The 26,252-nt window shown below is 43.9% G+C and overlaps 1 protein-coding gene across 1 annotated transcript; it reads right to left on the reverse strand.

The window, feature by feature from the left end:
- Nucleotides 1-991: 991 nt before the first annotated feature.
- LOC135514966 (nuclear receptor-interacting protein 2-like) lies at nucleotides 992-26,227 on the reverse strand. The gene is made up of 6 exons (XM_064938730.1): nucleotides 25,415-26,227; nucleotides 15,292-15,633; nucleotides 6,278-6,360; nucleotides 5,891-6,006; nucleotides 4,873-4,925; nucleotides 992-3,504 (listed from the first exon to the last, which is right to left on the reverse strand). Exons 1-6 carry the CDS (start codon nucleotides 25,568-25,570, stop codon nucleotides 3,385-3,387), a joined length of 870 nt encoding a protein of 289 aa, XP_064794802.1. The 5' UTR covers nucleotides 25,571-26,227; the 3' UTR covers nucleotides 992-3,384.
- Nucleotides 26,228-26,252: the final 25 nt, after the last annotated feature.

The following is a 26,252-nucleotide window of genomic DNA, read 5'->3' on the forward strand; positions in this document are numbered from 1 at the left end:
GTCCACGCCCTGATGAATTGAGGCTGTTCAGAGTGCAAAAGGGGGTGCAACTCAATATTAGGAAGGTGTTCCTAATGTTTTGTACACTGTGTGTGCGTGTGTGCGTGAGTACATGTTAGATATTGTGGGCTTCCTGGGATTTGCTTTTGTATGTTATCGCTGTAAGAGCAAGTTAGCTAGCATTCTCTAATTGTAGTGGTCGCATTAGCTCCCTGCTTATTCAGTTGTTTTCATGCTAACAGACGAATCACAAATCTACAGCCATCAACATACTGTTGGTCCTGCTTCCTTGTGTCTATTGTCAGGTACTTACATTTATTGTATTCTGTACTATTTTTGTCATTGTTATGATGTTTGATTACAAAATACCAGTCTGATATTGACATGCAAACGACTAATAACGAATCTACAGCCGTCAACCTACTGTCCGTCATATCTAATGTGCTTCCTTGTGTCTATCATCAGAATAAACACCAATCAACAGGGGATCCCTGGCTGGACAGTTGAAGAACACAACGCAAGAGTTCCGTAGTACGATCATATCTGTTACACATGTCAGCATTAGCACAGGGACACAGCCAGCCAGGGACCTGCTCCCTAGTCAGAGGTGTCATCCCTCCAGCCCCCCAGTCCCTCGCTGTGGGAACATCTGCTTTCTCTGCTGCATCAATGAGAAAAGGGTATTTTTATAACGACGTCACAACAACACAACCATGAGAATGTCGTGGCTACAGGTGGGTTATTAAAAAAAAGAAAATGGCAGCAGAGTGACTCATGTTTTAGTTAGCGCTGCATATCCTCAGTTGATCAGGTGGTGGATATTAGTGATACTGCTTGTGGTTTGATGTGTTTTGAGCAGATAAATGGTTGTACTGTTAGCTTAGTCTTATTTTTGTGTCATATCAGGCATTTGTCAAGATATGACTGGCACATCTTAGTCTTGGCATAGTAAATGTGTGCAGATTAGTCCTATAAAAAACTGCAAGCATAATAGCTAGCCAGAATACATATTTTAATAGGCAGAGAAAATACTGTTCACAAAAAATAATTGTATTTCATACATCGATTACCATCGCACAGCATATTAAGAAGTACACTAGTACGAAACATTAGCAATCTATTCGTGGGTGACCTCCATAGAAAGAGCTAGAGGTCAGATGGATATTGTTACACAGTCGAGAGCATGGCACTGTCCAGGGCCCTTCTTCACAAAAAGTCTGAGTAGAAGTGCTGATCTAGGATCAGGTCCATGTAATCTTATCCATTATGCTCTAAAAGGCATGACTGATCCGATATCAGCACCTACCCAGGGTACTCACTCACTACCACAGCCACAAAGTCATAAACCCAGCCTATTTCTACGTCTCTTCCAAAAATCTGATTTTAAACCTAACCGTAACCACACTGCAAAACTTATGCCAAACCTTGAATTAAGACCAACAAGCTAATTTTTGTTTTCATGTATTATTTTTTTTCGATATATAGCCAATTTTGACTTTGTGGCTGTGCTATCTAGTGGAAACCCCACACTCAGAGACTCTTTGAATACAGGTCCAGATGGTAAAAGCAGAGTATGTAGACCTTTCTGAGGGCGTCTGAAGCGCTTCTCGATTGTCCAAACAATGCGAATGGATCAAGGCAGAGTGTAATTCATGTTAATGGGAAGATTATAGTGTGGCCTTTTTGCTCTCTCACATGCCTTATTCACACCATAGGGTCAAACTGAACTAAGCCGTGCTGTACAGTACTGGGTTGGCCTCGTTACGACTCCACCATAGTAACTGGAACCGTGCTGCAAAGGATAATGAGAAAATACAATATTCAAGCCAGCACAGTACGTTTCGGCCCTGTAGTCGACCCTGTAGTGTGAAACTGTCAGTCAGGCAACAAGCAGGGGCCTGATGATGATTCTGTGCCGCTGCGCCGGTCCTAGTAAAATACCAAATCAGCAAACAAGGCTTGTCAAAGTGAATAACGCACGTCAGCAAAAGTGGAACGAACGAGAAGAGGAAAAATGTACCAAGCAGATTTGTTTCCCGAACTTCAAAAATTAAGAGGGAGAGAGAGAATATGCTTAAACAAACATCTATGAGGGCCTTGACCCAGAGAGCAGCCTCAGAGCAGAGTGATTAATGTCCCCTGAAGAAGACGAGGGAAGGAAGGCAGCTAGGGTTGGCTCCGTCTCGCCAACTCCCTCTGACCGGAGCTGGGAGGAGGAGCTGGGAGGAGGAGGAGAAGTAAATAGAACTCACACTCTCACAGGAACACTAACATCCAGACTTTGACAAAAAGTAATGCGGAATTATGAACTGTTTGGATCTTTTTGTTGTGCTGTCCGTCTGACACACACAACTAGCTCTAGGACTCTATTGACATTTAAGTGGAATTATTGAGAATTAGTTTTGATGGGGGTCATTGTGACATTCTTAGGAGCACTCTTCATTTGGGAAAATAGATGAGAGAGTCTTCACTTGGCTGAAGGCAGTTAGTTCAGGAGTAGCAGTAGTCTCCTCACATCTCTTCCAGAATTCCCTGTCTGTCCTGACTCTCAATTAGATTTTTTTAACAGGCAGATTCAAAGGTTTCATAAGACCTGTTTTTCTCACCGTTTCTCTTGAGCACGTGTGAGAGGACATCTAGAAGACTATCTCTCTGTAAAGGGATGTGAGGGGAGATATCATTTTTTTCCTCAAGGCTGAACTGATTTTGATTTTAAACAGTGTTGGCATTTAATTGATGATCAACGTAAAATATTTCATATTTCCAAATCACAATATGTTCATTTTCAAATGTTAATTATCGTCTGACTCCTCAGTATGTTTCAGTACACTCTTAGAAAAAAAGGTACCTAAAAGGGTTCTTCGGCTGTCCCCATAGGATAACTTTTTGAAGAACCCTTTTTGGTTCCAGGTAGAACCCTTTTGAGATCGATGTAGAACTCTTTACAAAGATGATTCTACGTGGAACACAAAAGAGTTCTACCTGGAACCAGAAGGGGTTCTCCTATGGGGACAGCCAAAGAACCTTTTTGGATTCCTTTTTTTCCAAGAGTGTATTGAACAATGATGCACTGTCTGGCAGATAAAAAACACCTTGATTAAGTACATAATTATGAAGATTGTTACATAGAATCGTCCCAAACCTTGAGCTCCATCCACTCCATAAACTAGGCTAATTCAATACAGCAGTAACATCATGGTAATGTCTTAATTCCACAGAAACAAACACAATGGTGTAAACTGAAGAGAATTGGGGTGCTCAACCATGTTGCTGGCAGTGCGAAACACTGGTTGGACAGTCCAGACCCAGACTGCATCATGTTTTTACAGTGCCAGCCAATCAGAGGAGGGTGTGGGACGGCTTTGAGGTTGTGACCCGCCAGGGTCACATGTTCTCATTGCTGTCTTGGTGATGGCACTGGCTGACCAATGGCGGCTCCAGGAAAGGCAGCTCCTCCCCTGAGCCCTGGAGCTTTAGGACTCTACTGCTCAGGTCCACACAGCACTAGAGATAAAGGATGGATAAGGGAGACGTCAGATGGGTGACCGTGACTGACTATAGGGTCAAAACATGGTTTAACATCAACTCTACTACAGATAGAGTGCAGTGCCATGGAAACGCCATTTGTTTGTAGTACTGCCATCATCCAACAAAGTGCCATTTTAGACAACAGAAGGTTAATAATGTTATGTAAACCAATATCCTCGGAAAAGTCGCCGCTGCTGCTCCAAATAGCAGTTAAATCTGTCTGCACATGGTGACATTAAAGGGAGACACATTACTCTTTTCAGTTCTGTACTTTTCCATCCAAATGGTTCTTGAGGGGTTCCATGCAATGTTGCACAACATTAAGTATGCCCCAGTGCGCATGCATATGTGATCACAATTCACACAATGGCTGTGAGATGCACCTGAGTCTAGCTCTCTGCTTTCCATTGGGCATGACAGACTCCACTGAGCTCTGTGTTTTACTTCCAGGTCACCAGAATGGCCCAGGGACTAAACTGAACATTTTGTCTCCGTTCTAACAGTTGTCTATAACTGGAACTCCAGGCTTCCTCCATCAGAATGTATGAGTATCTTTCCTTGCAGGCATATGTGATAATTCAATTAGGATTCACCCTTTTTTCCAAGCCACCGATCTATTTAAGGAATATTTTGAAAACTTTTCAGCTATGATTTAAATTGAGTTAAAGTTCCCATCTTGAGTTTTGCCGAGGGAGCAGAATACTGAGACTGGGTGCACTTGGAAGGGAAATTGGCCCTGGTATCGTGGATCCTCCGGGGGTGCTTTTGCGTAATCGGAGATCTGGTTTCCAGTGTAATCTTAAAGTCTAATTAATTAGATTCTCTGTGAGAAATGGTCGCAATTAGTCTCATCCCTAATTCTACTTTCCCTCTCAGACCCTCTAAGACAGAATTCTGTTTGTGTTTTCCTCTCCTGTTCTGTTTGTTGATTGTCACGTTGTGTTGTCATTTCCTGGTATATCCTGGGGAAATGGCAGCATTTTAAACCTCAGTGAGATGTGCTGATCTGAAGTCTGTCTTATCTGTCTGCTTTCACCTGCAGTCCTCACCAGGCAACGCCAGCAGACAGCCGTAACCCTCAGATAACACAACACAAACCTGTCTGTCTCCATCTCTGTTTTAACCTGATATTACTTGATGTGTTCTGATAGGAACCGGCATCTTCAATGTGTTACTAAGGTCTCTGCATAATCTAATTGCTACATTCAATGTCTGCCTCCTTTTTCCTATGATTATTTTTAGCAGCAATTTTCATTAGCTGTAAAGTTCAAGTTGGGGGAGATTTAGGGAGGATGGCAGATCAAACACAGCATTTACATATTTGCGACACTAATGAGGACTTACTTTGAGTTCCTGCAGAGTCTGAAGACCCAGGCACAGCTCAAAAACCTCATCCTCTGTGAGGAGAGAGAAGGAGAGACAAAGAGAGGAAGAGAGAGATAAAGAGAAAGGGAGCAGAATAAGAAACAGTGAATTTCTAATCTGCCGTGTCTCCTGCTGACTGATTAATTAACACTGTATAAATGAGCTCAAATCTAACAGAAATCATCAGCACTTCTCAATTCTCCCATCTGCGTTGTGTGCTTGTGTGTGTGTGTGTGCATATGTGTGTGTGTGTGTGCGCGTGCATGCTCTGTGTGTGTGTGTTCAACCATTAAGATATTAATCTCTCCCTGCTTGCTCAGTGTTATTTGTCTTTGTGATTTGACCCTGGCTGCTGAATAGGAAAGGTCAGGAGCACATGCTGCACACTGAGTACACACTCACACTCTCTCACACATACTCACACTCTCTCACAGACACACACGCTGTCACACACATTGGCTGCCAAGCGCATCTCCAACACCTTTTAAGACAGCTGACTTTTTAGAGCAAGCATTCAGGAATAACACAGCCAGTAAGCAAATCTATTACTGTCTGTTAATGATCAGTGCCTACATGCAACACAGTGTTGGGTCTAGGCACTGATTCGTTGGGGGGGGGTTTTACCAGGGGGTTTTGTATTGACATTGGTAAAGGGAAGTAATCTTGATGGTGTGGAAAATGGCTTGTGGTCATTGTGAGAGAGCACCCAGACGGTTTGTATTGATCACTGACAGGAACATTACTGTTTAACCCCAGCGATTTATGTAATCTGGTGTACTTGTCCAATCCATAGTATTATTCAATTCAATTTTGTTTGCCACAGTCTGTATGTTAACGGAGAAAGAAAAACAAAAGTGTTTCATTGACACTATCATAACACCTGTATTCCTACCCTGTATGAGTGGACTCTCTCTTGCTTCATTGACAGTCATTACAACTGGCTGCAACGTTGCTTTAAATGTTTATGTGACGTAATGTGTGGTCTCCCCTTCCTTACCGGTGACGTGGGCAGAGACCTGGACACTCTGTCTGCCCAGCTGCAGCTGCAGGCCCCTCACAGAGCCCCGGCCCTCTGCCTGCTCACAGGGTGGACCTTCCTGGGTGGGATCCAATCTGGCAACACACAACACGGCCATGGTAGAGGTTATTAGGACGCTACTTTGTTCTGTCTCTCACAGGCCAGTTTGTTGATGCTGATGCAGTCTGATGTTGGTTGTGGTTGTGTGAGTGCCTGTGGAACTCAAATGTGTGTGTTGGCACTCTGTACTTCGGTGCTGGTTGGCAAACCTGGACCCAGGAGTGTTATGTGATGGGTGTGGTATTCGTGGGTGTGGTAGAGGTCGACGGAGAAAGAGAGATAGCGAGGGAGAATGAGGCCTCTCACCCAAGCCTCCTGCAACAGGAGCTGGAGATGCGGTTGTGTTGACTCCCGGTGTTGATGGAAGCCTTCACCTCAGTGTCACAGCACTGTGGAAACACAGCAGAACAACTACAGTGTTAACTGACAGTGTACGTGTATAGTTAACACACTTATACTCCCACAAAGGAGAGAACAGCAGACAGGAACACGTATATTTGTCCTGCGGCTTTAGTAAAATAGATCTGTTTGATTACAAAAGGCTTTTCATCAAATGGGTCCCAACAGCTCTGCTACGCCTGCCAAGTGCCTGCCTGTAAAACTGCCAAACTACGATATAAAGTCTGAATTAAAGGCTTACCGACTCTAGAGTTTTGGTCATATTTGTGCTAGTAGTCCATTATTAAGCCACATTTCCCAACCAATTACAAGTAGTGTTTAAGACTAGGCGTTTTCTAGGTTTGGCATAGTTGTTTATATGCAATCACATTTGTATTGATCCTCTCTCTGAGTCAGAGACTATTACACCATGAAGCCTGTGCTAATGATGCAGGACTATTCTGCCTCATGGTTAGAGATAATACCAAACCAGCCATGACTGTTTTAGAAAAAAACACCTATGACATTAGTCTCACTCCAGTGGATGTGTTGACTATTAGTTCAACCATTAGAGCACGTGACTGTGCTTGTTTTCTGAAAAAGATGATGATCCCATGTTATCTGAGGCCTCTCCATGCTTCTATCATCCTGAATGCATTACTAGACAGTGGAATATTAGCCCAATCAGCAGAGCCTGCGGAATATTCTTCAAATAGTGTTCGTCCAAAACCATTATGCTCAAGGGCAACATCTTCTGTACAAGAGCAACATGATGTTGTCTTCTGAGCCAGAACCATAGAACAGTAAACAACACTTCTGAAGTGAGGATCAGCAGTGCTGTCTTCTCCTGGGTACCTAAAGCATCCTATCTGTCTCACTTCCTGTCATCCAGCCTGTGTGTGTGTGTGTGTGTGTGTGTGTGTGTGTGTGTGTGTGTGTGTGTGTGTGTGTGTGTGTGTGTGTGTGTGTGTGTGTGTGTGTGTGTGTGTGTGTGTGTGTTCAGCCAGGGTGGTGGTCCTTTATCCTCCTCCACATCTCCCAGTGGTTCTGCCGTAGGACACTTCATGTCACATTGCAGTGATTCACGGTAAAGGGGAAGCAGACATTGCGGCAGATTCTAATGACTGCAGGTAGCCTAGTGGTTAAGAGCAATTGGCCAGTAACAGAAAGAGAGCTGGTTCGAATCCCCGAGCCGATTCGGTGACAAATCTGTCGATGTGTCCTTGAGCAAGGTACTTAAACCTAATTTCTCCTGTAAGTTGCTCTGGATGAGAGTGTCTGCTAAATGACTAAAATATAAATGTAAAATGTTCTATAATGAAGTTTCTGTTGTTAATCTTAAGGCTCTTATTAGAATATGACAAATCACACTTCTTCGAGTGGAAGGGAGAACAGGCAATGCTGGTGAAAACACGCAACTATGGAGGGAGAATTTAAAACATGTTCACACTTCACAGCGTATGGTGGATCTGTGAGAACGGAACAAGATGTCACACCCGCCCCCTCTCGATGGAGAGGGAACGACACCGAGTGGACACATAATGATATGCTTCCCTGAACACGAGTTAACACAACCCAGTGACATAACCTCTGTGTTCTCGCTGTGTCAGCAGTACTACTTTGTGGTTTCTGAGCCAGTGTACCTCATCTCAAGCCTTCTCTAACATCCACCATGTTTTGAATGAATGGTTGGATAGGTGGATGGATGAATGATGGGTGGATAAAAGTTGGATGGGTGGATAAATGAATCCTAGATGTATGGATGGATAAAACATCCTGAGAAAGCATATTTTCACTTTGTATCACACATACATCGACTTGGCTCTAGGGCATTTTTACCCCCTAGATTAAAGCCCACTAGGACATCAAATCCCGTTGCTGTGGCTGGGTGTAAAAATGTAGTCCCCGACACACAATATAGTTGAGCTCCCCCCCCTTAATCCCTGCAGGCTTCTCACGGCCAGGCTTCTCAGAAGGCCTGCAAACGTGTGCTTTTGTCTCTGCCTGAGTGGTGAAAAATTCCTCCCTTTCTGTGATGTTTAAAAATGGCTCCGGAATTAATGGGTAACTATGGAGCTTTTAGCCGCTTAAAAAAATTAATTAAACAAACAAGATCAAAGATAAGCTGATCCCCATGGAATGTTCCCAGGCGAACCACTCACTTCAAACACATACACAGTAGCTGTGCTCGAATACTCATACTAACCGCACTAACCATACTACTTGTGACATAAATTGAATATATAGTATGCTTATTGGTAATAGTATGGATATAGTTAGTATGCCAAAAGTTCCCGGTTGTCGTACTACATTCGCCAAAATACGAAATATAAACTGGGTAGTTTGAGCCCCAAATTCTGATTGGCTGAAAGCCATTGTACATCAGACCGTATACCACAAGTATGACAAAACATTTAGTTTTACTGCTTTAATTCCATTGGTAACCAGTTTATAACAGCAGTAAGGCACCTCAGGGGTTTGTGCTATATGGCCACTATACCACAGCTATGGGCTGAGTCCAGGTGTCACAGTTGTTAAAGTACTATGTGAATTTCACCAGGTGCATATATTAATATGTTGTGTTGATTTGTTATGCATGCCTGCATCCTGGGAGAAGGGGAGTGTGTACTTACGTTTTGCCCAGCGTGCTCAAATCATTTTGATGCACCGAGAGAGGTAGGCACGCTTTTTCTGTCTTCAGAAAAGTTTGATTCTTTTAAGTACAAAGTCATACACACAGTGTTTTGTTCATGAATAATGATGTATATTTAGAGGTTACTCATAAGTGGATGGTATTGTTAAGATACACTTGTAATTGTACTTTTTAGGATGATTTCAACATTCTGAATTCAAAGGTATTAGCAGGCTATTGTATGTGTGAACGATGGCTAGCTCCTCGAATGATCCCAGTCCCTCCTATTGTGCATCTGTTGTAGAAAGAGGCGACGATTCTCAGAACATATGTGCTCTACAAATGTTTTATTTCCTTTTGGATGCAGATGCAGGATGCAGAGAGTCAGTTCTGCTTGATTAAAACTACCTGATCTCCAAAGTCTACGTCTATAGTCTCAATCAACCACACACAACGCAGAGTTACAGTGGTGCAGTATAGCACCGGCTACACAGGCACTCCGCATTGTGTCGTGCTTAAGAACAGCCCTAAGCAGTGGCATATTGGCCATATACCACACCCCCTCGGGCCTTATTGCTTATGTATTCACCTTATTTATGAACCCGGAAAGAAAACAATGTCCAAACGTTCTGTTTTGTGGAGTACTTCCGTTGTGACGTTCTTGCCTTTTTGCGAACGTTAGCTAGCTAGCTCAAAATGTCGTGGGATCATACCAACAAAAAAAAACTTTCAAAGCCAAATCAAATGGCAAGTCTGTGCCACATCCGCGGATTATTCAAGTGGGAGGACGATATGAAAAAATGGCCGAATATCGCCTCAGAAAGACATCTTCAATTATTTTGTCTCGTCTCTCGGTGTGGATGGGTCAGAGGTGAGGAGCTATTATTCACTGTCTTGAGGATGACAACCTGCTGTTCCTCAAAGCAGATGCCCAGCCCAGCCAGAGCAAAACACACCATCATTCTGCCTGGATTCTTATATCATCTGTTGGTACGGTGGAGAGTGCAGGGTGTTGTTGTGTTGCAGGTCAGGGGAAGTCTTGCGGGCATGCAGCTGCAATACTATGGAAGGTAGCTCGCTCGCTGTCTTTTTGTTTATCATAACCCTTTCTTTGACTGATACGTTTGACGTTAGCTAGTTACTAACTAATTGTGATGATACCATATCACTGACCAGAACGTTAACTAGTACAACATGCATACACACTTTTTGGTTTCAATGGCTCATTGTGTAAGTATATCAGTTTAGTCTCGAATGGCAATGAGGTAGGTACAGAATCACAGTGAGTTTTACAATTTAATAGGAAATTACCAGCATAACCTAAACCTACCAGTTAAAAGGAGACTGTGTAAACTAGTCAGCTGTGAACACCATGTAAACTAGTGTTCTGTACTTTAATTGACTATTCTAACAGTGGTGTTTTGTTGAAGGTGCAGAATGCTGTGTAACAGTATAAATTTAGACCGTCCCCTCGCCTATACCCGGGCATGAACCAGGGACCCTCTGCACACATTAACAACAGTCACCCACGAAGCATCGTTACCCACCGCTCCACGAAAGCCACGGCCATTGCAGAGTAAGGGGAACTACTACTTCAAGGTCTCGGAGCAAGTGATGTCACCGATTGAAACGCTATTTAGCGCGCACCGCTAACTAAGCTAGCCGTTTCACATCCGTTACATATGGAAGATTGACAGGGGTGTCCTGTACAGTTGAGCAATGCCAGTGGCACTCTGGGGACGCAGCGGAATTTAGCTCCAAAAAGGTTGAGCGAGATCTGTTTCAAACGTCACAAACCAAGTGACAAGTTCTCTGACATCACCCCAGCCGCTTCTCCATCTCTACCTCCAACTCCCGCGTACCATCCCAAAACTTTTATTAAGTGCGTTGTGGAAGGGGTCAATGATCCAGTGGGGTGCCTTCTGCATCAAAGCTAAACTCAACAGTCGTCAGGTTCCAGCAGCAGCCACACAGCTACAGCAGCCTTATGGTGAACACGGCATTAACATGCAGTGTCAGAAATGCTTTTCATTCTGTGACATTTATGTTAAGCTGGAGGAGTGTAAATGTGCCAGCTTGGAGAAGGCCACTAAAGCACAGAGTGTCTCCCATGCATTGTATGACGCACGTAAACTTCGGATCACTGCTAGCTCAGAAAAGAAGATTTGTGTGCGCAACCCAACAAATCCCGACCACTTTGTGCGGGAGCATCTCTTCCCCCAGGTTCCGCAACCACATATGGCAAGGAAAACGAGCAGGTGGCCTACACATGGATGGAGAGCTGCGGGTTTAGTCTGGAGAGTAGAGGCACAGTAGTGAGTGTCAGAGAGCCATGTCTTTCTCCAAGCCCAGATGGAGTGTTAAACTCTCAAGAGCTATTCGAAATCAAATGTCCTCTTCTGATTAAAAAGTGTGAGTCTCTGACTGAACTGTTCTCTGGCAAACTCACCAATGTGAAGCTGGTGGATGGGGTTCCCCAGCGGCAACCTAATGCAGCCCCTGGGTACTACATGCAGGTGCAAATGGTTCATGACTGGAGAGATGTTAGCAGTTGATGTTATTCTTCAATAACAGACCCCAAAGCAAATCAGTGGGAGAAAAATATATTTATTCAAAGAGAACAAATCATTGTTGCTATGCTTGAAAGTAGGTGGCAGATGTTTATTCTTCCCTGTCCTCAATGTTTCTCCTCTGAACAAAGAGACAGGATGTAGTTTATAACCCAACCCTAGCCTGTGGTTGACCAATTAGAATTCCTTGCAATAAAACTGGGCCAATTGGCCAAATAACAAATATCCTGTTTCAGGCTCAAAGTATAGACAATACGGACCAATGAGAACTTGCCACATGGAGCTATGAGACATGGACTGAAATTCCTCCCGTGTCCCTGACCCATTAATCTTCAGTTCCCCATTAGAGAAAAACTACTATTTCCATTGATAATGAATTTCCTCTTGACCTTTAGTCCTCTGAGTTGTGTATTTATCTTTGAATATTCGTACAGATGCAAACTGCTTGTCTGGGCTCCATCCGAGCAGGTTGTTATTGATGTGCCTTTTGATGTGAAGTTCTGTGCTGATGTTATCCCTAAACTGAAGGGGTTCTATTTCACAATATGCTGCCAAGCATAGTAGATGAGTTCCAGTCAGGCAGACTAACTATGTGCTCCAAATATGTTAATCTATGTGTTATCGAGGGGCCTTATACTTTAAAAAAATAGTACATATATTTTGTGTCTTGTAAAGCTCTGTCAGCTCTACCTTATTATTGAAGCATAACTCTAGATTGGTGCGTTTTTGTCTCACAGTTCTCCTTTAAATGCACATTTACCGGATTATATTTGCAAAATTCTTGTTATTTTAATATCTTGTCTTGTACAGCTCTCTTCATACATGTTTATCTAATGCGTACGGATAATGATTTATGAATGCTTTTATTGTGCCTTGTTATAGCTCTCTTTTCATATGGCACTTCATGAACTTATCTCAGCATACCATAACTCATCTTGCACTTGGCAAATGATGGTGTTAATAAAAAACACTATGAAATTCAACTCCGTTGACATTTTCTTTTGATACTTAACATTTTGAAATGAAGGACGAGGAGGCATGTCTAAAGGTTTCAAATGTGTTTTCAGTTTGATTCTGGGTTTGGTTTTCAAGGGCACAAATTAAGAAAACTGTGCAAAGCTATCATCAAGGCAAAGGATGGCTGCTTAGAAGAATCTAAAATACCAAATATATTTTGAATTGTTCAATAGTTTTTTGTTTACTACATGATTCCATATGTGCTATTTCATCGTTTTGATGTCTTCACTATTATTCTACAATGTACAAAATAGTACAAATAAAGAAAAACCCTTGAATGAGTAGGTGTGTCCAAACTTTTGACTGGTACTGTATTTACACCCCTTGAATGGAGTCCACCTGTGGACATTTCAATTGTTTGGACAAGATATAGAAATAAAACACACCTGTCTATATACTGTAAGATCCCACAGTTGACAGTGCATGTTAGAGCATAAACTATTAACAAGAAGTCTGTAGATCTCTGTTATATAAATGTGATGAGGCATATATCTGTGGAAAGGTATAAAGTGTTGAAAGTTTCCAAGACCACAGTGGTCACCAGCATTGGGAAACTGAAAAATATGGAACTACCCAGACTCTGCCTAGAGCTGGTTGTCTGACCAACCTGAGCAACCGGGCAAGAAGGAGGTGACCAAGAACCACTCTGACAGTGGAGTTCCTTGGCTGAGAGTTCCTATAGTTCCTTGGCTGAGAAGGGATAACCTGCCAGAAGGACAACCGTCTCTACAGAACTTCACCAGTCTAGTCTTTATGTGAGAGTGGCTAAACAGAAGCCACTCCTAAGAAAAAAGCACATGACAGCAGGCAAATCCTTGATGAGAACTTGGTTCAGAGTGCAAATGACCTTAGACTGGGGCTAAGATTTATGTTCCAACAGGACAATGACCCCAAGCATACAGCCAAAGCAATGCTGGGTTGGCTTCAGAACAAGAATGTGAAAGTCCTTGAGTGGCCCAGCCAAAGCCCAGACTTGAATCCCTTTGAAAATCTGTGAAAAGACTTGAAGATTGCTGTTCACCGCCGCTCCCCATCTAACTTAACAGACATTGTGAAAATCTGCAAGGAAGAATGGGAGACAATCCCCAAATCCAGGTGTGTAAAGCTGATACAGATATACCCAAGATGACTCAAAGCTGTAATCGCCGCCAAAGGTGCTTTTAAAAAGTATTAACTCGGATGTGAATACCAATGAAAATGAGATATTTCTGTATTTGATTTTAAATACATTTGTAAACATTAAAAAAAATAATACTTTGTCATTATGGGGTTTTGCGTGTAGATGGGTGAGATTTTTTTATTGTCAATCAATCAATTGTATTTATAAATTACTTCTTACATCAGCAGATGTCACAGAGCGCTGTACAGAAACCCAGCCTAAAACCCCAAACAGCAAGTAATGCAGGTGTAGAAGTACAGTGGCTAGGAAAAACTCCCTAGAAAGGCCAGAACCTAGGAAGAAACCTAGAGAGGAACCAGGCTATGAGGGGTGGCCAGTCCTCTTCTGGCTGTGCCTGGTTGTAGTTAAAATTATTGTAGTTAATCCATTTAGAATTCGGGCTGTAACAACAAAATGTGAAATAGGTCAAGGTGTATGATACCTTCTGAAGGCACTGTACGTGTATGAGTTCATCAACAAAGCTCCATCTATTCCAAACCACATTGATTTGTTGGAACCTTGAATGCTCTCACAGGTATGATTCAGGCAGGTGTGATTCAGAAAGCCAGTCAGTTAAATGCTGCTAGGTAACACTGGGGACATTGGAAATACACTGGGGACATTGGAAATACACACCACACTACCTTGCGATGACATGACATCAGTCAGAAAGGATGCAACTGAGTGGGTGTTTGTTGTGTGGCAGTCATCCTTGGTCTACAGAGTGACTCAGGTGAGGTGATCTGGAGGAGGGAAAGTACACAGTCGTCTCTGCCGCCAGGGTCAAACTCCTTTAATTGGGGGTATATTTCCGTACCTCTCGGTGGAGTTGATGCCTGGTTAGTCTCGTGTATGTAGGTGTTGTTTCACCAGTCTGAACCTGTGTTCCAGACAACCAATACTTGTGGGTGGGTGCAGTATGGTGTTTTATAGTTAGTCCAATTATTACGTTGCAGTAGGTGGGTTGTCAGTGGGTTGTGTGCAGAAATAATGTAGCCTGAACATACGGAGTCAGAATTTAATTGAATGCTATTCATTCACTGAAATAAATGATGTTGGCAGTGAACTCAATGCATTTGCGTCACTGGTTTGTCTTCCCATCTTGCATATAGATTGATTCCACCAATGTTGTTCGTATGATTATCTTGTGATGTTAGTATGATGGGGTCTTCAACTGTGTGTTGACTTCATTATGAGGCTGTTGTTGATCCTGCGTGTGGAGGAGTCGCTGTTACAGTGTGTTACGTTAGCTCTTCATTTAGCCACAGACACAGTGTGACGAGAGTGTCTGAGGGGCACAGAGGGCCCGATATGGGTACTCTACAAACCCTAGCATTAAAGCCATTAAGAATTGATGAAAGCGAGTGAAATACAATGAGGGAATGCATCATCTGGATAAATGATGAGTCACTGTGGTCTCTGAGTGCTTCTCTCTCCTCCTATCCCTTTATCTCTCCCTTTCACTCCTCTTTTATTTTCACATGGAATGGAACTGAATAGTATCTGAGATTTCATTTAGGTGAATAAAAAACCCATGAGGCCAAATTGAAGGAAGGATGCGTACCTTGCACTGGACCAGCAGGGTAGTGAGATGCCTCTCCGTCCTCTGCCTCTCCTTCCTCCCCTCCTCTGTTTTATCATTCCCAGCCGTGCTGCTTGTCTTCCCCCCGGCCTCGCTGCTGTCCTCCTCCTCGTCCGACCTCGTCTCTAGGCTCCTCTCGCTCTCCTCTGGCGAATCCCTCTCCTCCGTGGAGTCGTCAGCCGTGCTCTCGCTCTTCTCCTCTGTGTCGCCGGCGCCCCCCTCCTTGCTGTCGACCAGGGGCGAGGGTCTCCCCACGCGGGCCTCGCCACGCAGCTGTGTGATGTTTCCCGCCATGAGGCGGCGCTGCACGATGCTGTGGGGCTGCTGTAACCAGGAGACAGGGCAGGTAGAGGGATGTCAGACACCATTTTCAATGGGTTAATCCTAGTCCTGGACGAGATTAGAGAGTTTAATAGTCACATATACATTGTTGCAGATGTAATTACAGGGTACAGTGAAACGATGGCGCTCCAGGATCCAACAATGTGACAAGGTGAAAAAAACTATAAAAATGTAATAAGAATCAATAATAAATAATACATATTACAACTGTGGCAATGATAAATGTCCATTGGGATGGGGGCAGGGTGACTCAAAAGGATGTCACTAGAGAATCTCCATTGAAAGTGCTTTTTAGTCTTAATAGGTCTTTTAGTTTTAATAGGTAGTGCACAGTAGACCTGGAATGGTAAATAAATAGAAAAGAGAACCAACTAGGGGCGGCAGGTAGCCTAGTGGTTAGTGTTGGGCCAGTAACCAAAAGGTTGCTGGATCGAATCCCTGAGCTGACAAGGTAAGCATCTGTTGTTCTGCCCTTGAGCAAGGCAGTTAACCCACTGTTCCCTGGTGGGCTGTAATTGTAAATAATCATTTGTTTTTAACTGACTTGCCTAGTTTAATAAAGGTTAAATTAAAAATGTAATAGAACAAATTGGCTGATGTTCAATGTTAGAATGTTATGATGATTCCATATTCTTCAGGACAGAGAGTTCTTTAAATATGATACATTTCTATCTTAGTGTTCTGTATAGCTTTCATGTTCATTTACTCAGACCAACCCCATTCCATAGCGATATTAAGGCAACTGTTGTTTTATGATTTGATACTTGCCTGGATGACAAACAAGAAACAAGACCATTTCAAAACAACTGGTGGGCAATGGCCGAGTTGAACAATTATTTTCATGTGATAAATCTAAAATTAATAGAATTTTGAGCTCCAGAGCCTCATGGTAAGCTAATTGTTTTCCAGTAGGGAGTCACTAGAGAAAGATGGAAATAGTTTTTCTAAGAGGCCATGTGGTTCGAAGTGAACAGAAGGTCAGCAAACACCAGCAAAACCAACAGCATCAATTCACCAGAAGGAGGATGTCGGTCATTTCAGATATAACTGCTGCTGAAAAACGATGCTGCTACTGACGTGATGGAAACATCCATTGTCTCTATGCCAAAGGCACATCGTTAGCTGTAAATAGCGTGTGTGCGCGCTTATGTGTGTAGGCGCGCCTCCAATTTGATGTGTTTTTATCTGCACTGTGCATGTCTGTACAGTATGTAGCCTACAAAACAGTTGTTCTGCTTGTATCACACAGTTGCTGGTCTCAAATCACACCTTTGGGGCCTCACTGTGAGTTCAGTTGAGGTGTTGAAGGTTTCAGGTAATGACCACAACATCAGAGCATATCAGAGCCGAGCTGTCTGTCTGTCAGTCTCCTCCTGGGCTCATTTCACCCTGTGCTCCAGCTCTCCCTGTCAGCCCGTCAAAGTGATTACTGGTCAGTGCTCTCATACTGGCTTACACAATAGATCGTATCAGGCCTCTGTATACCTCTGTGGGTAGGTGTTCTATTGATCAGGGAGGAAGTGCTCTCTGGACAGGCTTCTCTGTTACAGGGCTTATTGACACTGTAATCAGGCTTATATGCACTCTCTCTCTCGCTCCCTCATATATACTGTAGCTCTCTCTCTCACACACACACACACTCTCACACGCACCCAGAAGCAGGTCTGCGTATGTGTGATAACCACATGATCAAGGTCAAATGAATAGGTAAGTAAAAACAGGAATCTTGTTTTCTAAGACTTTTCTAAGACTTCAGTGGGTATACTGTATGTAGTGAACTCCAAAGTATTGGGATAGTGGCTTTTTTGTTGTTGTTTTGGCTCTGTACTCCAGCACTTTGGATTTGAAATGATACAATGACTATGAGGTTAAGATACAGACTGTCAGCTTTAGTTTGAGGGTATTTTCATCCATATCAGGTGAATCGTTTTGGAAATGACAGCCCTTTTTGTACATAGTCCCCCCATTTTAGGGGACCTAAAGTATTGGGATAATTCCCTCATGTGTATTAAAGTAGTCAAAAGGTTAGTATTTTGTCCCATATTCCCGGCACGCGATGATTACATCAAGCTTGTGACTCTACAAACTTGTTGGATGCATTAACTGGTTGTTTTGGTTGCGTTTCAGATCATTTTGTGCCCAATAGAAATGAATGGTAAATAATCTATTGTGTCATTTTGGAGTCACTTTTATTGTAAATAGAATGTGTTTCTAAACACTTCTACATTAACGCGGATGGTACCGTGATTAAGGATAGTCCTGAATTAATCATGAAAAATGAGAAAGTTGCAGACTCACAAATATCAAACCCCCAAGACATGCTGACAATTACAATAACAGCATTTGGGGGGGGGTGTATGATATTTGTGTGTCTGTAACTTTCTCACTCAGCATTATCTACGATTCATTTCAAAATCTCTGAGCGATGGCTACTGTAAAGTCAGCAAGATTGCATTAGGAGAGGAGGCTCAAATGAAGATCCTACATCTGTAGGTGGGTTCTGCTGCTGGTGTTGTGGGAGACTGCAGTTTCTCTAAAGGCTCTGTGTCACACAGCAAGTGTCTGGTGAGAGTTTACACAGACGTGACCCTTGACCTCCTCAACACCTTCAGTAGACGAGCAGGTGTCTGTTCTGTATGAAGCCTAGAGTCTGTAGTCTAGTGCCTCCTCTAAAAATACTATTACTGAGAGAAGCTGCAGGACATCACAGCACAAACAGCCTCATTACTATGTTGTGTTACAATGCCACCTCTGATGCACTTATTTTAGACTTCTATAATGAATCATGTTATTTGACATTTTCTCTGTATGTTCGTATTATTAGAAAACCTCATAGCCTTGGTACCTTGTATCCTTCTATCTCTGCATATAAATGAAGTATTTACATGGCCCACTCCTGTAATCACAGTATTGTATTGTATTGCACCCAGATACGAAGAGCACAAATCCCCAGAGAGTTGACTGTCCAAAATACTGTGATTGCGCAATCATACAAATTCATATTTTCAATTGACGGCCTAGGAACAGTGGGTTAACTGCCTTGTTCAGGGCAGAACAACAGATTTGTACCTTGTCAGCTCGGGGATTTGAACTTGCAACCTTTCAGTTACAAGCCCAGCTCTCTAGCCACTAAGCTACCTTGCTGCACTCCTCTGTGTGTGTGTGTGTGCGTGTGTGAGTGTGCGTGCGTGTGCAGTGTATATAATGGCTTTCCTCCTGCTCCACAACACTGACTGACATCTGTCTCTCTGTAACACACCCTGTCATCCTCGAGGTCACCTAGGGGTCACACTGTATTCCTCTCTTCATATACACATTCATATACACATTCCCTCCCATCTCTCCCCTCCTTCACTGTTTTCTACCAGTGCGAAGGCAAAAGTATATTGTTGCTGTTGCTTTCTCATAGTCCAACCAAGGTTAATGGATACGGGATGTGAGAGGTATTCAATCACTCCCAGAGGACATGGAACTTAGATAGAAAAATCCTTCTGTATTGTTCCAAAGCAACTAGTTTGGGCATTACACAATTCATCTGGGTACTTTAGAAGCTACCAGTCTGTATGTTATTGTCCTCCCAACCCAGCCTCTGTTCTAGCTGATCATGTAGTTGATAGGCTGATCTGTGTTAGTCAGCTCTGACACAAGCTGTGAAGAAGGCCTCTCCACAGGAGCCCTCCCCAGAATAGTCTTTTCACAATGAGCAGCTCGACGTCTGCTCCACATCAATCAACAGGACCACTTGGACCGGGCCTGAATCATAGTGATCTATTATTATAATAGATAATGGTCCTGGAACGAAGTGGACAGTGTTTTCTGACTGTGTCATATCTGACAAGCGTTCAAATCAAGCCCCATGTGGTTCCTTTGACCTCACACTCACCTTCCCAGCTATCAACACCCATAGAGACGGGGTTTATCTCGATGTCCGCAGCCCTTTATCAAAGATGTCATTGGAAAACCAGCAGTGTGTCATTCTCGTTTGACCCCCGCCATTCTGTCTTCTATCTTCCATCAGCGCCAGCCTTGTTGAAGGCAACACAGAAAAGGCGTAATTGCAGCAGTTTTCTCATTTGCATTTCTCAAAGCTTGCAGCATCAGATAATTGATCTAAATCCAACAATGATTAAGGGTACTTCAACACGTTTCCCCCCGCTCCTTCCTGCTGTAATGAACAGCATGTGTACCGAAACACACACAGGGAGATAGATAATGAACCCAGGTAAATGTGTGGCTGGCTGATGGAGGGGCTTCCTTGGGTGAACTACTAAAGGTTTATCTGGAGGGAGGAGTCACAGTCTGGAGGGAGGAGTCACAGTCTGCGTCCACAAATGGCTCCCTGTTCCCTATTTTGATCACAGCCCCATAGTATCCCTGTCATTTCAGACAAAGACACAGTCTGTGGAACTGCTGATTTACCTGACTGCGTCCCAGTGTGTTGCTTTTTACATTTATGGAGTTTTTGTTTGGTCCTTTGGAGGAGATAAAAAAAAAATAAGAAATACAAATATTTCTCATTGACACTTAGAGAGAGAGAGAGCGAGAAACAGAGAAACAGGAGAGGCAAAGAGTTGCCTGGTTGCCTGCCTCCCCACCCAATGAGAAACCTTCCTTTAAATCCCATTATTATAAATCAGTTAAAGAAACTCTCCATTACCCATTACTTCCCCTCCTCGGTGCTCCTCTCTGACTGGCAAAGAGCAGAGCAGATTGAAGCTGACAGCAGGGTACCCAATGTAATTCCCCCTGCTCCATGTGAGTGAGGAGGCAGCTGGCTGTTGTAGGTTCCGATTGCCCTGCAGCTACAGCGAGGTCAGACTGTTTGGATGCAGATCCTCTGTCCACAACAAGCGGCCTGTGTGCAGTGGTTGTGAACTAACATACAGTATGTGCCCTGGCCTTTTTATCAAGTTCAAATGCAATTCCCTGTTATAGCGCTGCACTTTGGCGGATGTGCTTAGTCTTTTGTCTGGTTCCAGGGACCGGGAGGAAAGTGGCTGTAAAATAACCTGTTTGGAGATAAAGATTATAATAATGTCTGATGTTGTGTCTGTCTAGTCTCTTTTCTCGCCATGACATCCTCAGAGACAAGATGGAGCACTGAGGTAAGCAGTATGATTTCAGGGCTTTTGCAACAACAACAAAATAATATATCGACCAAATACCGCGAGTAAACCTTGATTATCTATTCAGTTTCAGCTGTCACAGTGGACACGCTCATCACTTTTGTGCCAACCGTCAAATGGCAAAAGCATAAGTACATGCAAAACTGTCTCGTTTTGCCAAATAGATCATACAAGGCATTCATTTTGATTTGTCACGCTAAATATGGAGTTACCCCTATTGAATCTCCCCTAGGATAAGGTAGCAGTCATACGTCAGACATTGTGCTATACAACACCTTTATGGTTGTGAATGCATCCTGATGGGTGGTAGTCTTTATTGGCTAAGTGGTTCACTTGGAATTGGCATCCCTGCTATGAATTAGGCTAATCTTTGTCTGCATCCATCAGCATTCATGCAGATGAGATTATATTGGCTGATATCATGATTAGCCATCATTCATTTCAGCCAGCAGAGATGATGACTGGATGAATCTTAAATAGGGATTTGTGATGGTTGGTTAAACATGTACAAAGGATGTGAAGATTCCTGTCCATTCCTGTCCCTCCCCTAGTTGGTCTCTAGAAATCAATTCTCTCTTCAATTGGCTGTAATTCTAAAGAGTATAACTTCCCATCGCCTTTCTGGTACTGAAAGTATGGAGTAGAGATTGAAATTGTTTTTTTATTGGCATGACATATAATATTTATATGAGTGTTGTTTTCACTGTATAACACTATTGATGAATACCAATACCAATACCATAATTTCAAGCCCTCCTCAAATACACATACATATACACACACACACACTGTTTCTCTGTGTTCTTAATACATATTGCAGACTGCTGATTCGGCTGATGAGCGTCTTGCTGTGACCTCCCTCGGAACACGACCACAGTGTTCCAGTTCAAACCGGTCACTATGATGCTCTCTCTCTTTCTCTCTCCCTCCCTCCCTTTTGTCATGGCATGTCCTCTTTCTCTCTCTCTCTCTCACTCTCTCACTCTCTGAGAGATTAGAGCCTAATTGCCACGTGGGCTAATTATCTGACTGCAACAGGCTCCTCTCTCTGTCATGGCTGAAGTCACATGACTCTGCTAATGCCTGCTTTTCCATTTGGATCAAGGTCCCCAGCCGCTGGCTTCCTGTCATACAAACCATCAGGGTGTAGCCAGCGACACATCTGCTCTCTCTCCTCTCTTCTCTCTCCCTCCCCTCTCTGTCTCTCTCTCTTTCTACTCTCGATCTCTCCCTCTGCCATCCCCTCGGTCTCTGTGCCTTTCTGTTTCACCCAGGTATTTTTAGGCGGCTGTCTGTCTGTTGCCGCCCATCAAAGCTTCTGCCAACTGAGAGAGGGAGAGAGTGGATGAGAGAGAGTGGGGAGGGTGAGAGAGTGCAGAGCAGAGAGAGAGAAACAGGTAGGAATAGAGTGTGGAGAGAGGGTGGAGGGATAGAGAGAAGGGTCCTCGTCTGGCTGAAGTCAGAGGGGAGCTCACCTCCGCTCTCGTCAGCCGGACTTATTGGCTCAGTGCTGGGTTCTAATGGTAATCACTAGAACCTTCCTAAGATGTCTCCTGAATCAATTCACCATGGCCCTCCACAGTCAGAGTTAGAGCACTTTTCTCAAACTTCTTAAGGACATGTCAAGGGATCACATTGAGTGAGTGAGTCCAGACACCCAGACACCAAGTCCAGACACTTCCTCCACTCTGCTTTTCCCTTCCCTCGCTCTTGCGATTGAATGGTGGGTTGTCTTTGCCCTTTTCATGCTCACTGCTCCCTGGCTCTGGTATAGGATGATTACCAGAGCAGGAGAGAGGGAGAGAGGGAGAGAGGGAGAGCGAGAGAGCGAGAGAGAGAGAGAGAGCGAGAGAGAGAGCGAGAGAGAGCGAGAGAGAGAGAGAAACCAAAGCACATTCACTCATATAACTGGCTCTATACTGTTGAATGATGTACTGGCTCAGCTGAAGCGGAGGGGCAAACCAGGGTACATCTAAAGAAGCCCTGCGTGGTTCAATGTGTGCTTTTACACCAGGAATAGTTCTATTTTAATGACTTGAGAATGATAATGAGGACAAATGTCTTCATCATTCCTCAATAGGGGAAGGAACCCATGAGACTGACAATAGAGCATTCTTGAGATATGAACACTATTTCAGAAGGACAGACACACACACATATACACACATACTGTCGGTCTATTCAGCTGTGAGGTGACATCACTACCCTGTTGTTGCCTATCAGCTGGCTTCTGTTTGGTCTCAGAGTAGCCCCACGCACCTTAGGGACACTCCTGCTGCTCTTCTACAATTCACTTTAGCCATGTCTTCACTTGGAGCGTGATTGCTTTTGACAGCCAGTACGGAGAGCGAGGCACGGCGGGGGAGCTGTAACAATGGCTGCCTCTCTGGCGTTCTGCCGTCCAGGCTCCGAGGCCATTACAATGTGATGCAGGGCCGTGAGATGACATGCAAATCATTCTGTAACCCCTGTGGCCTGTTTCCTCCATCGAATGGGGTTTCTAGCAAATGAGGTATGAATCAGAGTTCCTTTCTCTTTCCTATGAGCAGATAATTGGTATTAGCATAAGAGGGATTTATCCCAGTAAGGTCGTAGAATTAAATGCTGCCATTCAGCAGATGTGGTCTGCATGTTGAAGCTGATGCAGAAAGGATCAGATTCAGCTCTGACTGCATTACATCTTATAAAGTTAAACATGTGACTGTAAATACACTGAAGAGCCTGAGTGTGTCAATGGCATCATCCTCTCTTGTTGTCACCATTGTAATAAAATATTCCCCTGAATATTGCTTCTTTATATTCAGAAGAATGGAGAAGCTCGTTTACAAGTCAGACACCATGGGTGAATCCGAAATGGCACCTGACTTACTACTGTATATAGTGCACTACTTTTGCGCAGAGCATTATGTGTGTAGGGCATAGAGGGCCATTTAGGATGCAGGAGACAGTTACCTCCAGGTTCTCTCACTGCATAGGGATTTCATATTTTCTCAGAGTGTGAACAGAATCCAGAGCACCAGACAGGCTTCAACAAATATTTAATTTCGCTCTAAATAACAGCTTGTTATCCTCCCACAATGCTCGTGTGAGAGAATTCAACTCTGAGAGCAAAGGAAAATAGATTTCGATATGAGATTTCGATATAACGTGAGATGAGGGTTGAGAGAGATGGAAGTTAGTCATGGAGATGTTGCTGCTGTCTTCTGTGAAAGCTGGCTTTAAGTACAAAGTGTAATCACACACAGACACACACACACTGACACACACACACGCATGCACACACACACACAGTTTAAACACACACACACAGACAGTGTAAACACACACACTTCTGATGCTCTCCAGTCATTCTGGAGATTCTTGGAGTGCGTTCTGGGAATTTGTGAGGCAGCCATCTAATCAAGACTGTGTCAGGAGTTGACAGTGGGGCAATGAAGCCATTATCACAGGAAGCCCTTGTGTCCATAGAGGAGGACTGGGGGAGAGAGGACTCAGGGAGGTAGTTTGGGCTGATTGAGCAGGAGGTGAGAGTATGGTGGGGGATGGACGGACACTTCATAACAGGGACTGTCGGTCTGTCTCACAGTGTGGTCTGTCAGTGTGTCATGCATTGATTAGAAGAATGTGGGTGGCTGCGTGGGTGGCTGCGTGGGTGGGGTGTGCGCCTGCATCTTAATCTAACTTGCCTCGCTCTGTTTGTTCTGTCGCTCTGACCTCATAGCTAGTGTACTGATGGAGGAGACGTGTGAGGGCCACACTGTGTCTCTGAGGCTCCATGTTCACTGACAGGGTTTGACAGGCAGTCCTCTCATCTACTGTACCTACTGTATCGAGTCTTTCATCTTCTATGCGGTTACAAGGCCTACCCTCTTCTCTTGACACCTCGCCAGATAATGTAAATTGCAGTTGATGCTGCAGTGGTAACAGTGAACGGTAGATCCATGATAGGAACACCACAGGTTTGATAGAAAAGCAGCATGGTGTTGATATTCAACTCATTTTTGACGACGCCATCAAGAGAACAGAGCAATATCATAGTCAATCAAGGGTCCACCTCATTAGTCGCAGACTTAGTACATTTACTTTACACGGCATTTTAAACCTAGTAAATCATCATTAGATTCAGCCAACCGTTGACCCCAGTGTTGTCAGAATACTGTGACGACATTCATGTCTTTCAACTTGTCTCCCAAAGGTCCCCAAATCACCAACAATGCCAAGCAGCTGGTGGCAAACAGAGGACAGCCTCTTCAACTAACTATCCAAACAAGCTCATTTCAACATCTTCCATCTGCCAAGTCTCATCCAAAATGTATTTAGCCATCATTAGCCACCACCACTAAGAGTCAAAGTGACACAGTACAAGCAATAGAGTGTGATCTAATGGGGCTTTCAGACAGCCACTGACCAGGGTCGTAAGACAGCAAACAGAAGACAAAAGACTGTTAGAGGGAGGGACTATCGGAAAATGTTCAATAAGAGCAGGGCACACTGTAGTAAAACATTCTACAACAGAAAACAGACATTTTCCCTTACAAAACACTTTGCTACGGTGACTTAATGAATAGAACTCATGTAAGTGACAGTACTGCCTATAACAGAAAGAATAGCCCAATGGGACATTGACAGCCACTCACCAGATCTTTGGAGGTGCCCAGTCTCTTGAGCCCATCCAGGGGCAGCAGGTCGGCTGAGTCTTTGTGTGTGAACTGGGTGGCCTGCTTCAGACGCCTCTGCTGGCCCAGGATGGCTTTATCCCGGATAGCCAGATCACCCTTCTTCGACTCACTCATGGTCAGTCAGTCAACCAGTCAGTCAGTGCAGTACAGCTAGCTAGTGTAGAGCAGAGCTGCTACCTTCAGCGTACCTCTGTCTGATGTAGCCTGGTTTAGAACAGCAGAAGCAGCAGTAGCAGCACAGAAGGGTATGAGTGTTGAAGGCAGAGCAGCACAGCCCAATGCCCTGTACTGTAAAGTCTCTCCTTTTCACTTCCAAGAGATAGATCGCAGAGAGTAGATGATACCGTTGATTACTCCTGTTTTAGTTGGTCTCTTCCTGAACAAATGTCTTCCTTCACCTTTACTGTGTCCGTCTTCAAACTGTTCCACCTTCAAACTGTGACCTCCCTCTCTGTGAGGGTGAGGTTGTTTTGAGGTGCTAGTCCTTGGCATCTATTTGTGTTCTGTGTTGCTGTCAGTGTCCAGAAATGATTTGTGTGCTGATGGTCCTGTTATGTAGACATGTCTCTCTTCAGGCTGGGCTGTGTGTGTGTCCTCCTCTGTCAGTGCAGTCTGTCCTTGCAGCGCTGCAGGAGCAAACTGTGCCACTCTTTCTCTGCTGTCTCTCTCCCTTTCTCTGCTCTCACTCTCTCTGCTCTCTCTCTCTCTGCTCTCTCTCTCTCTCTCTCACCTCTCTCTGCTTTCTCTCTCCCCTCTCTCTGCTCTCTCTCTCTCTGCTGTCTCTCTCTCTCTGCTC

The sequence above is a fragment of the Oncorhynchus masou genome, chromosome 26 (assembly GCF_036934945.1).
Source record: "Oncorhynchus masou masou isolate Uvic2021 chromosome 26, UVic_Omas_1.1, whole genome shotgun sequence".
In the NCBI taxonomy this organism is placed as follows: Eukaryota; Metazoa; Chordata; class Actinopteri; order Salmoniformes; family Salmonidae; genus Oncorhynchus; species Oncorhynchus masou.

Coding starts and splice junctions, on each gene's coding strand:
- LOC135514966 (XM_064938730.1), bottom strand. CDS start 25,570: ATGAGTGAGTCGAAGAAGGGTGATCTGGCTATCCGGGATAAAGCCATC. Junction 15,634..25,414: donor TGGGCACCTCCAAAGATCTG/GTGAGTGGCTGT, acceptor TCCTGGTTACAG/CAGCCCCACAGCATCGTGCA. Junction 6,361..15,291: donor CCCTGCTGGTCCAGTGCAAG/GTACGCATCCTT, acceptor GTGTTTCCACAG/TGCTGTGACACTGAGGTGAA.